General features: G+C 41.5%; 1 protein-coding gene across 1 annotated transcript; it reads left to right on the top strand.

Moving 5' to 3' along the window:
- The first annotated feature begins 2764 nt into the window (after positions 1-2764).
- LOC135662977 (NADH-ubiquinone oxidoreductase chain 6) lies at positions 2765-12594 on the top strand. The gene has a single exon (XM_065176724.1). The coding sequence runs from the start codon at positions 11956-11958 to the stop codon at positions 12577-12579; it is 624 nt and encodes a 207-aa protein (XP_065032796.1). The 5' UTR covers positions 2765-11955; the 3' UTR covers positions 12580-12594.
- Positions 12595-13642: the final 1048 nt, after the last annotated feature.

Genomic DNA, 13642 nt, shown 5'->3' with positions numbered 1-13642 from the left:
AGTTTGGTTAGACACTCAATTTCCTGTCCTTGTGTTATCTTATACTTCCTATAATATAAGAATAAAGAGAAAGACGAGATAAGATAAAGATTAGAAAGGAGAGTTAACCCTTTGCTTTGGTTGACGAAACCCGTGTTTTGGGGCTGTGGTAGTTGTTACTCATACATGTCTGTATCCGGTGCTAAGAAGACCAATACTCACTCTGCCATCTACTACTGTCTCCGCTCTAACAACTGACTTTCTAACAGCCTCTTCTCCCGCTCCTTATCCCATTGACTTTACAAGTATTGCCGAGAACTTATAGCCCAGCACTAACCTCTCTTGGATACTTTCCTTATTCTTGACCCGCTTACTCACCAGCATCTAATTCATCTTATCCAGCTTCATATACCGATCCAGCCTCTAATGCTTCTTCCGATCCTCTGGATGATCTTCTTATAGATTCAACAATCACCAGACATTCTATTCTCTACGGCAAATAGATGAAACTAGGTAAAACCCTGAGATTCAACACTCTATTCGATTCCACAGATTCAACAAGAGCAGAAAGAGATTCGTGGCTAACATCGAGAGATTCCACTCGGTCTTCCACTAATTCTACTAGTCTAAGCTTGGCCCTTGCTGCAGACAATTTAAGAGCAACACCTCTGATTCCATAATTACCAGCTTATAGATTCCATAATTATTCGTTCATGGCGTTAGCGAGCCTGAGCCCTGTGTGTTGGTTGCGCTTAGGGAGTTCTTCGTCTGCCTCAATTCCATCCCTTATTCCTTTATCCATAGAGCAATTCCATCCCTTATTCCTTTCTTTATCCATAGAGTTTATTATATTGGAAATCTCTCTTATAATATATAGTGAATTAATAGCTCTTAGAGTGAATTAATAGCTCTTAGAGTGAATTAATAGCTCTCTTCTAATATATAGTTAGTTTATAGGGAACTAGCGGCCCTGCCGTTTTAAGGACTTGCTCATAACTCTGGGTACTGGGCTTGTTTAAATAAGTATGAGTTGACTACGGTATAGTAGCCGGAGTCTTATACTAACCACTCCAGTTCTTGCAACTTAATATAAGGGCAACTCACCACTCCAGTGACTTGTGTCTGCTTGTCTGCTTGATGGGCAATAAATATGAATTGACTGTTTTCCTCGCCACTAGAAAGATTGATTCCATTTCTGTGTGTTTTCGATGATAGATAGCTGACCTGTACAAGTCCTGTGTTCGGGGCTGGAAAGAGCACTCACTAGGGTAGGGGAGAAGGAGGTCCATAAATAATGAGCTGTGCCAGGAAAGTCAACTCTACTAAAGAATGAGCAGTGCTTGTAAAGTGTAGCTCTGGGAAAGAAGCATTCAGTATTGCCAGGCCTAACATAAAATGCTGTTAATAAGTAAGCAGTAGCCATAAGCGCTGGAAGTCAAGTTGAGTCTCGTATGGAAACAGTTCTTATTGAATCATTGGGGCTTCTGGGAGAATTGTTTACAGTGAAAGAAGTTCAGTTAAGAATTCCACTCCGTAGTGAAAGAATCCGAATTGAACTCACAAGTAGGAATACCAGAGCCAAGCTCCACAGGGGATGGGTGAACTCACTGGTAAGAATTCCACACTATAGGACTAGATCAGATTAGTTACCGCCGAACACAGTACAGAGAAGAGGAGAGAACAGATAGAAGTATATGAGCCTGAGTTAGAGGATAAGAATTCTGGTATCAAACTACGGATCTAAAGTCAAGTCTGGTCTGGTTTCACTCGGTGTTGTCGGTGAAGAATAGGATTTCGCTGGGCATAATAGAGTCCGGTAACCAAATTCATTGAATCAAAGACTTGGGCTTACGGAACTGCACCCAACTACTCTAGCTCTTAGCTCCCTTCTTTCTTTGCCAACCACATAGCCTCTGTCCTTAAGGTAGTAAATACACCTAGACGCCTCTTTCTTTCAAATAGTAAATACAGACCCGAACACTGCACTAATAGGCTTGATTGAATACTACACCAATAGACACGGAAACTAACATACAACTCCGTGAGGCAAGTAGACAAGACGGCAGACAGCCAATGTCACTACTCAAAAGAATGGAACTTAGTAGTATAAGCCTATGAACCCGGACCCAAGACTAATAGTCGTATTAGTAAGAAATCAATAAGTAAGTATCAGACCAAGAGGTACACTGTAGTCCTTAGCAGAATCAAGCAAAGAACTCCTGCCGCGCCTTTTAGCTCGCTGACGCTCTTTTAGCTCGCTACCGCTGGAACTCACTGCCGCTTAGCTCAGGCTCCTACCGCTGAAAACATAGATTGTAATAGAAAGAGTGGAGCGGCCCTGCCGTTTAACTCAGGCTCCCGAAAGCATCTATTGTAATAACTTTGTTATGGCTATTACTGGCTGCCGCGTAACGTTAGTAGTTACTTGGCCGCCTAGATCGGCTTGGTCGTTAGTAGTTGCTTGGCCGTAATAACTGTTACTTGCTGCCGCTTTAGCTCAGGCTCCTCCGCCCAGAACACATCTATTGTAATAACTTTGTTATATATATTACTTTTGCTACCGCTCAACGTCTTGCGCCGTTGTTTGGTTAGTAGTGGCTTGGTCATTAGTAGTGTCTTGGCCGGAAGAGCAGCCCTGCCGCACAACATTAGTAGTTGTTTGTCCCGTTGCTTGGTCGAACACAGGACTAGTAACAACTTTAGCACAACTACTTACGTAGTTGCTTGGCGTCTAGTAGTTCCTTGGCCCGTTCCTTGGCCCGTGGCTTGGTCATTAGTAGTTGTTTGGCGGGAACAACAAATTCAGACATGTTATATGAGTTCTGTACTTGCTTGGCCGTTTGTAGCAGTAGCTTGGCCCCCTTGAAGACCCGCGAAAACTGGAGTAGTTGCTTGGCTACTTGAGAATTGATGGTTCTTTTGCCCTTGACGAAGCAATTCGATATGATTTCCTTCCTGCTTCCTTGCGCACTGCTTCATCTGTTGCTTTAATCAAATCATAGCTCCCTACTTACCTAGAATATGAATTCCTCCCTTATAACCACTACTTTGGGCACTTATACTTTCCTGGCTAATTTCCACAAGACAACACTAGCACTGCATTTGATGTTTCTTAACTCCTTTAGCCCATTAATTAAGGGCACAGGACAAGGTGTTTTTATGATCGCTACCTTATTGACCGCCACTTCTGTATTTCTTATCGCCTTCATTGCTGCTCCTCCTGTAGATATTGAGTGTCTTGTCAGCTTGCCTATTCTGTATATATAACCAATTGAATAAAATAAGTGCATTTCTCCAGTTGAGGCATGATTGAAATTCGAATATTCCCTCCTGACAGCTTATACAAAGAAAGCCTTTACGTATAGTAAAGAAAGAAGATAGTTTTGGTTGGTTGTTGACCAACTAGTATAGGGGGTTTTGATTCTCTCTTACATCAACTTCGTAATTACATGAAGCCTTGCCCAAATCAATACTGAGATCTCTTTATTTCTTTAGGTCCTATTCCTCAATGGCATTTCGAAGACGGGGTTTACTGTAATCTATGTGTCTTTCCCCACGATTGGTTTGAACAGCTCATTGGAGAAAGAATAGGAATAACTAGAAAATGGAGTCCGCCTTCTTTTGAATCGATAAGATGATTTCAGGTTGGAAGGCTATGCGGTAGAAATAAGGTGGATAGGCGTGAGATAATCAAATCAGAACCAAGCCTATGAAACCTTTGTACATAAGGGCTACCCACCAGAAACTGTTTACAAACACAACGGCTTGATTACCATGTCCATCTTCCGTATGTAAGATCTTTCCTAACAAGAGAGGACTGGCCCTTTCGGCTGATTCAATCAGAGATGAAGCGCAACGCTGGCTTTTGGGTAATATCTATGTTGTTAGGCTTAGGCCTACGATTAATTACACTTTTTGTAAGGCGGATCCGCTTTAAAGTAGGCAGTTCCTACAGATGCTTTATGTTCCAGATAGAATCGAATGGATATCTTCAAAACTCCGAGTTGTCTAGTAGTACCCGTTAAGGATATGTGCATCATTTGATCATTCGGTTAGGAAGGAGGATAATCAATGGCATCCTCCCGGCCAATCTATATGTTTTGTTAATAACACAAGCTTCTTGCTGTGAAAGCTGTAGTGAGGTTTTTTAAGATTGAGTTAGTAGCGACCAGCTAATAAACTAATGAACACTGGTACAATATGTCCTAAGGCAAAAAACGGTGTTGTCTTTCATGTCCTGCTTGGTCTGTTCTATTTATTAGACAGTTGCATCGCTTTTAGTCAGGCGTACCCTCCGACCTCTCGGCAAATAGAGAAGGAGATAGATCCTGCAATGAAAGAACGCCTTCAGCTGATTCTAGTTTGACTCAACAACACTCCGACCACTGTACATAATGGAAAATAGATTCCAAATCATTCCGGAATAGGAATTAGGCGTTGCTTCCTCCTACCTTGTTGGGGGCCTGTTCTAGCTCCTATAAAACAACCTTTTCCTCTATCTATTTTCTACTTGGTTTGTCTCTGAGGGGATGTGGTAACGTAAAAGGGATATGAGAAATCATTTGGAATTTACTAAAATAGAGCTTTTGTGTTCGCCTTTCCTTAAAATACTGTATCTTGGGTTATTCTTCTCCACTAACATGTAAGAATTTGTAGATCTATAATATACTTATAGAAAAGGAGTCACTAGAATACTTATAGAAAAGGAGTAACTAGAAGCCTTTCCTGTAGTAATGTCCCAGTAACCATAACTAAGAAATGGCCTTATTATATAGATGAACTAAGAAATGGCCTTATTATATAGATGAACTAAGAAATGGCTTTATTATATAGATTTGGAAATAAACAAGCGTACTTGAAGTTAATTGCGGTTAGGTACCTTCTGGAATAGAATGGAGAGTTAGTTGGTTTCAAAAAGCAATGATCTAGTGCTTAGCAGAGGAGTTCGAAAGATTATATGGCCTTTACTCAACATTAGTTAGAACGCTGAGGATATAGGCTCGGTAGAAATTATGGATTCATCAAAATCAGGATTTTTCTATATCTCGGGTGAGCCAAGCAACTGGACAAGTAACTACTAATGAAGTGAAGAAGGCTTCTTTTCGAGTCGTTAATGTCAACACTCCGCCCCACAGCTGAATGGAATTATTTGGATTTAGTTGTGACCATTGTTCTCATGAGTCGTACCTTGGGGTGGGTGTTAGTATATCTGTCTTTATTACATTTGATGCTTGAAGCTGCAAACCAATCTTAGTCCTTATGTGCACCTCAATAGGAGTATGGTAAGGAAGTTCGTTCGACTCTTTGTTAAGAGATACTATAGCCAGCCACGAGTTGAGTTAGGTTATTTTGGAGATCGACCTAAGCCCCCCTAATAACACTTTTTCTTTGAGCTGTAAGATATACTACAGTTGGTGGAGCATATCAAAGTCCAATGTATATTCCGTTGAATCAGAGATCTAGCAGCTATGAAACGAATTGAATCAGAGATCTAGCAGCTATGAAAGGAATTTAGTATCAGACGAGAACCGAGCGAGCTCATTCGGTTTGGTCTTCTCTGGAAGATCTATGATTTGGTAGCAGAGAAGGGTTTAGGTTGTATCGTCGTTCCAGTCACGATGAAAAACAAGCGAAAATACCGATCAAACGAAATTAGGACGATGTTAATGGCCGGCTTAGTTCATGGGCTGAAGAAAGGCGGGGTTCCTGATCTATTGCAGAAGAAGAAGGCTCACTAGCAGATGAGCTAACTCGAGGACTCGAATCAGTGTGTTGCAGGCATTTTCAGTTGCTGGCCTGGCCAAGGAGGATTCCAATAATCAAAGATGATAGCTCTTCTTGAACTTCCGGAAGTGATAGAAACCATGAAACCGACTGATGCCTCGCTAATCAAAGCGGAATATCTCGATCCTTGCTTGCTTCCCAGAAATGATCTGACCGCGCATTGCCGGATAACACGTCTCGCACCGTAGCGCCTGAGACATAAGGTCTTCCCACAAATAGATACTTAGCCGTCGAAACAGCACTATTGGGCTCAAGTCCCTCATGAGAGAAAGACAGACGCATTCATTGATCAGCCACCAAGCAATAAACAAGATCCATCTATGATATGATCAGCCACCAAGCAATAAACAAGATCCATCTATGATATTCAACAAGATCTATCTATGATATGTTATTTCCATAAATCAAGAACAATGGAGAATCTTTCAATATCTTGTGTCTCGAAGATGTACAATCATCCTTTTCATGTGCAAGGAAACCAGTAGATAGGCTCGTTCCTATCTTTGAGAATCCTATCTGGAATGCCTTTCTTCCACTTCCCCGCCTAACTCCAACTATCAGATTTGCTTCCACCGCCTAGTTACTCACTATGGGATTAGCTTACAGTAGTCGGGCCTATAACAACTACTGCTGACAAGACTGCCCTTACTTGCTTCTAAGGGAAAGGAACGAAAACAGGTAGACGAACAAAGGAACGAAACCGGGGCTAATGGGGCTTACCCCACAGACAAGGGAATCTATCTGCTGACAAACAGACCTGTCCTGGCGCTTCTCATACTTATACTAGAAACTGGGAATCGAGCTATTGCCTTTAAGACTAGAAGAGCTACTGCATTGGATCTAGCGTCAAACTACCTCTCCTTGTACCAACTCTGGATTGTTAATGAAAGAGTATACACCTATTACATATAATACAGATTGAAATCAATGAGAAGAGAAAAAGATTGGAACACTGTCCCCATACGCTGAAACCGCTATTATCATACTTATGGAATCAATAAGGGAATAAAAGAATCACTAAAGTAATACAGAAATGAACTATAGGACATACTAAAATAGAACTCCAAAAGTCAGGCTCGAACTCGCAACTAGCTCTCTCGGGCATACAAGGGTCGAACAAGGGTATACAAGAAAGGCTGCTACTACTTATAGAATCCAACTAGCACCAACACAAGACTTACGCCTTAACACATCCAATCCAACTATCAACTGCAGAACTCAACACTGCACTGGCAATTCCACTCATAAGTAAAGAATGAGAAGCTACCAAGTAAAGCTCTCACTCTCACTAAATAATGGGGTCAAGTAATAGGAGACTTAAGGCAAGGTAGTTAGCCGAGTTTCCAGTAGTTCCAATCTACATTATGTAAGATCAAGTATGAGAAGGCACAGTTCAGGCCCTATCAGTAGTCGCTTTAGTCTAATAGTCTGATTGAAGATCTTATCAATAGTAGTTGTAGCCTTCTTTCTTAGTGCAAGTCCCTTAGTGCACTGATCCATTCCCAGCTCCGAGTTTAATGTCCCTGTAAAAGGTAGAGCTGTGGTTTGCTCCAATTACTATAAGCAAATGCTAGAGCTGCTCCTATTACTAGAATCAAATACTAGGTAAATAACCCTGTTACTATAATAAACTAACTCGCTAATAGAGTATAAGATAATATAAGATCATGTTTGAACAAGCCAATCAGAAGCTATGCAGTATCTCGGCTCGGGGAAGAAGATATATAAAGTCATTCCGGAATAGTAGGGCTATTAGCAAGTTCTTAAAATGGAGTGGATTGGCTTTCCTGAGTCGGGTGCTTGCTTGGCTTGACCGAGTCTTAGCTGTCTAACGAGAAAGTCAGCTACAAGCGCTAAGTGAGCAAGGTAACCATCAAGGTCAAAGCAGCAATCTATTCTTCAAGTAGAAAAAGCAACCGTAAGAAAGAGGTGAGGATAGAAAGAACGTACTCTGTATTTCAGTCTGATTAGCGGGGTAGTCCATTATTCTTATCATTAAGTAGTAGGAGAACTAGAGACAATCAAGTGAGATTTAGATCAAGGGTAGTAAGAGTGGGCTAAAGAGCGAGAGACAGGAAAGCCGTATTTTTGGTTCCAAGATATAGTCTGATAGACCGGAGTGTTAGTTTGAGATCGAGGAATAGCAGACCAATAGAGCGACGAAGGAGTTTTGTTTTATAGGTTTGATATCACAAATCATAATGAAAGTTCTAATAAATAGAATAGGGTATGGGACTAATAGTATAGGTGATGGGTAAATGTCATAGGATATGGTATGATCCGGTGCGCATCTAGGTTATGGTATGAGATCCAGTGCATCTAATCAGTGCATCTAACAATTGAATAAGAACCTGGGATTGAATTTCCACTCGCCGAGCAGACAAGCAACTAAAGAGAGTAAGTATATTCCAAGAGAAAAGCCACTAAAGTCACTACTATTAAGAAGAATGCCATTAAAAAACCAGAATTACAGCATCATTTCAAAGAGCTGCTAACAATGCTAACAGGGAATCGAACACTGCCTAGCAAGACAAGACCTATGCTTTGGTTGGTTGGTCACTCCACTTCTGATTCTGCTGATGAAGATCCAGCTTCTCCACTTTCTTCTTTACCAGCTTCTGATCAATGGGAATCCACTTCCCTTTTTCCTACTTAACTAGCTAGATTGCTTTTGAAAACATATTCTTCTGTTGCTGATGGTGATACGAAAACTGGAATGGAACCCTTTGCTTTTAGAGTGGGACTTGCTACTTCGCTGACAAGACAAACTTCATAGCCAACGCCGAGATATCGAACTGCTTATTCTGGAGTCGACTTAAATGTAAACCGTATCAACCGTACTACTTATATTTAGAATATGCTCTATGATATACAATTTGAGAATCGGACCACGGATAGAAAGAAGAAAACTGTGCCCATAACGACTGAAACCAGAAACTAGGATTCGCACTTAGTAGTAAAAGCCTTATCGCCCGGGGTCAGTGCCAAGCCGTATTACTCGCCCCGGCATGAAAGCCTCATTTATCTTATCAAAGGACAGGCCTCGCTCCTTAGCTTAAAACATCTCCCAACTTTCACTCTGGATTGTCAGCTGCCATTGCTTGCTTGTCCTTACGCCTATTGGGGAAATTCTCCCTTTTCTGTTGAAGTTGTCAAGTAATTCCTGTGTTCTTACTAAATTCTTACTAGCTGCGGTTCTATTCTTTTGAGTGGTATAAACATATAGTCTTGCCTGGCAGTGTGTAATTCCTTATTAAAGGATAAAGGATCGAGATCAGTAGCTGCAGAGTTGAGGGTATTATCCTAGGCAGTAGTAGCTGGTCAGTAAAGGAAATAGGATGTGATGGTCCGGTAGTAATTAAAGAAAATCCAATATAGGCAATGCAGACTATACGCTTTGAGGGGCATACCAATAATGGACTACGGACTCCGGTTCAGTAGCTATAAAATCAAAGGCATTAGTCAAAGAGGCAAGTTACTACTATAGCATTAAAGCAAAGATCTAAATCAGTAGCACAAGAATACAGGTAAGAAAAAGGCATGGCAGGCTAACATTAAACACCCGGGATCAATAGAGAAAGATTGAAGTCCAGTAGCTCCATTCTTGTATTTTATGCTTATTAAGTATTCGTTTGATTCTAACAGTTGATAGAGGAAGAGCGAAAGTCAAAGTAAAGGGAAACAGACTTCAAACGGAGCATAGGCATTGGGAGCGGAGTCACAAAAGAAGATAGGTTATCTTGCTCGGTGACTGATCAGCAGGGTAATCAGAATAGGAGTTAGTGCAGACAGGCTTATAGGTGTGTATAGTAGTTACAGGAAAGAGAAGCGCCGGTCCAATTCTTGATTCATAATAGCTCCACTCACCAAGTAACTAACGAGTAGGTCAAACTAATAAGCATATGTAAGAGACAGAGAAAGGACAGAAACACGGAATTGCAGGAGGGGCGGGCTAGCAAGCAACGGGGCATACAAAGGAGCGGCGAACTAAAGAACGAGATACCGGAGCGGTAGGCTAAAAGCCAGGAAGGGAAGCCGAAACACCTCCACAAAGTATCAGGATTAGATGAAGCAGTGGGACCTATAGTTAGTAGTTTCAGAACCAAAGACAGGAAAAGCAGTCTTGTGAGTAGGCGCGCTAGCAATTATTATAAGGGCCAAAGAATTGCAGACAGGATCAACAGAACGAAGCTGCCGAACTAAAGACTTTCGTCAAGGAATGTAAGTTTGATATCTAGTGTATAGAAAATGGAAGACAGGAGCTACAGAGCTTAGTTGTGTAGTTAAGAGAAGCACCGGTAATAGAGATTTGATCTATAACCAATCAAAGAATGATATAAGTAATAAAGAATCTAGTTATTGAGTGTAAGGTTTGGCATGTAATAGAGACAAATGGATACAATAAGGCATGGCCTGCGCAGTTCCATTACTGTCCTTAGTGTCTTAATTCTTATAGTAATAGGTGAAAATACAGATTAGACGCCCAGGTTATAAGACCAGTAGACAGGAAAGTAATACCGAAGCTTGAACGTAGTAATGCAAATGGTTTGTGGAAGAAATGAAGTGGCAATAAGGAATGAAAGATATGGGCATATGCCTAGGGCAGGAGCCTGTGCTCTATCATTAATTCTGAGAATGAGATCGAGTAATGGCTGGCCTAGACAAAGCAGTAGAAGCCTAAGCTAAAGGGCAAGATGCGAGGCAAGGGGTTAGCTGAAAGAAGTACCCGAGTAAAGGCAAGACTTAACGGACTTAGAAACAAGAAAAGAACTCTCATTTGCAGACCCGCTAGCAACTTACTTTCCACTACTGATTCATTCTCTGATCCACTTTCTGCGCACCCGGACCCGGATACTGATTGACTTAGGACGCGTAAGATATTCTTATTCATCAAAGGAACCGAACCTTCACTCGACACTGATTGAATTGCAGATGAAACAAACTGACTTGAGACCCTAACTTTATACCCTGACTTTATACCCGGACCTGATACCCTAACTTTATACCCGCCTTACCCGCTCACTTGAATTCTGTCTTTCTATCTACGCAATGACAACACTGATTGACTTACTGCTGACTTTATACTTACCGCTGACTTTATACTTCACCGCTGACTTTATACTTACTGAACTTTGATGCTTGCACATTGACGACTTGGAAAGCTAAAGCGCCTGCATCCTCACTGAACTTTTATGCTCTGGGACTACAACTCGGTGTTGCCTATAAGCTGTCTCGTATACAACAAGGAAGCAGTGTTTTTACAAGATTCTATATGAGGTTCTCTGGGGCTAGCTTGATTCTTCTCTTTCGCCCCCTGATCCAGTAAATAGCGTTAGCGAGTTCTTTAGTGCTTACGGAGTGAAGTTACGTGGGCATACTAGTTTGTTTCATCCATTAATAGTCGATAATTCACTGTGCTAATTTCATCCATTAATAGTCGATAACAGTGCGTGCCGCCTTGCTAAATTCATAAATCAAGGTAGTTTCAATAAGCGGAAAGTCAAAACACTTCTTTTATCTCGAGGTTCATTGCCTGACTTCGAGCTGCACTCTGCTGGTAACCGGTGAAGACGACACTTGAGCCTTGCTTGGTACGGCGAGTATGAGACAAATCGGATTGCTGCTCATCATATGCCCCAGTGGTCAATGTCAAAAGCAATGCAATAGAGAATAACGCTTGGAAGATGATTGCATAAAACAGAATCCAAGCATCTGAACAAATACTCTAAATGTATTTATTAACTGGCTGTTTTTCTTTGATGCTGTAGTTTTGGCTCTTTCCTCTTTTCTGCTTAGATTAGCTAGCAGGGTATGCTCCAAGTAGTTTCGGGCGCACTACCAGTGGTTTTTCTTTGATGCTGTAGTTGCTAGCAGGGCGCACTATAGGAAAGATGCCTCCGTTTGTTTTCAGGGTGGGGGAGAAGCAAGCCGAACCTCTGCCCTTACTTGAATTCCGACCCGGACACGTCCCCAATTCTCGTTGTGTTGGATAAAGACGAGATTCTGTAAGTAATTCAGTGAGTGCTTTCTTTTTAAGTCATTCAGTTAGTAGGTGGTTTCTTTTAAGGAGGGGTTTGAGCTTTGAATAAGAAAATGAAATACGAACAACCGTGCTGGTCGTAATAGATCGACTTGAATATTGGAGCAAGAAGAAGCATTCCCGTTCCATTTTCAAGGAAGGAGCTGAAAGCCATGATACTTTCTGTTTCGTCGAGCCTTGCTTTGGTCTCCGGTTTGATGGTTGTACGTGCTAAAAATCCGGTACATTCCGTTTCGTTTCCCATCCCAGTCTTTCGCAACACTTCTGGTTTACTCATATTGTTAGGTCTCGACTTCTCCGCTATGATCTTCCCAGTAGTTTATATAGGAGCTATTGCCGTTTCATTCCTATTCGTGGTAATGATGTTCAATATTCAAATAGCTGAGATTCACGAAGAAGTCTTGCGCTATTTACCAGTCAGTGGTATTATTGGACTGATCCTTTGGTGGGAAATGTTCTTTATTTTAGATAATGAAACCATTCCATTACTACCAACCTACAGAAATACGACCTCTCTGAGATATACGGTTCATGCCGGAAAGGTACATTGTTGTACTAATTTGGAAACATTGGGCAATTTACTTTATACCAACTATTCCGTATGGTTTTTGGTTCCTAGTCTTATTCTATTAGTAGCCATGATTGGGGCTATAGTATTGACTATGCATAGGACTACAAAGGTGAAAAGACAGGATGTATTCCAACGAAATGCATTGGATTCTAGGAGGACTATAATGAGGAGGACGACAGACCTTTATCAGACCACGATCGACTAACTGGGAAGTAGTGGTTCGAATCCACGTCGTGGTTAAGCCTGCAATGTTCGAACTGAAGGGCACGCTCACGCCTCCCGATCGGCCCAGTTTGCCACCAGGGGAGGCCGGTAGGAATGGGGAGCCTTCGCTATGGCTCACATTACTTGTATTGTAGTCTCCGTAGTAGAGTAGTCCTGCCTCCTTCATTCGTTAAGCAGTAGCTTCAGCCTAAAGACGTTAAGCTTCCCTTACAACCTATATAGACCTTTTCAAACTGCTAAAGGCCTGCGGATCGTAAAGGTGAAAACAAAACTCTATCATTACTCTTTTGCGCCTTATGTAAGAAGAAAAGCGGATTCTATGCTCTTTCGAAGATAGGGGAACATTGTGTTTTGTCTTTCCATGATTGATGTTAAGCGCTTTACTGAATAGCTTTACCTTACAACAGAGCAAGCCGGTCCATAGAGAAAGGTCAACCGAGAGAGCAGAGCATACGTAATAAGGAGAATGCCTGAGCCAGGGGTTTTATAAGCACTGAGCAAGAGGTCGGGACGACCGGGCCGGATGGATTATAGTAGGCAAAAAAGGAGGCATAGCCACAACAGGAAACCAAAACAAGAACATTAGAACTACAAAACAAGAACATTAGAACGAATATAGTATTGAGTAAGAATAGATGGGAGAGATAAGTGTTTAGTTAAGAGTTTCTAGTCTGGAGTAAGAACAAATATAGTATTGAGTAAGAATAGATGGGAGAGATAAGTGTTTAGTTAAGAGTTTCTAGTATTGAGTAAGAATAGATGGGAGAGATAAGTGTTTAGTTAAGAGTTTATTACATCGTTCGCACAACACAAGTCAAGCTTCGATCCCATCCCTGCTCCCCTTTGTCGATGTGGTTTGCCCACTTCATTGAGTAACAAGGGTTGATGACCTAGCAATGAGCGTCCGGTGCTGATGCTTAGCTTGTTGTGAGCTAAGTAGATCTTCCTCCCTACCATCTCTATATAGAATCTTCTTTGGATCAAAACGACAAAACACATAAGGTTGTGTTGGTAAAGGGACTTCCCTGGACGCGAAAAGGTCT

This window comes from Musa acuminata, unplaced genomic scaffold (assembly GCF_036884655.1).
Source record: "Musa acuminata AAA Group cultivar baxijiao unplaced genomic scaffold, Cavendish_Baxijiao_AAA HiC_scaffold_664, whole genome shotgun sequence".
NCBI lineage: Eukaryota > Viridiplantae > Streptophyta > Magnoliopsida > Zingiberales > Musaceae > Musa > Musa acuminata.
This window is presented reverse-complemented; position numbering and strand designations above follow the sequence as displayed.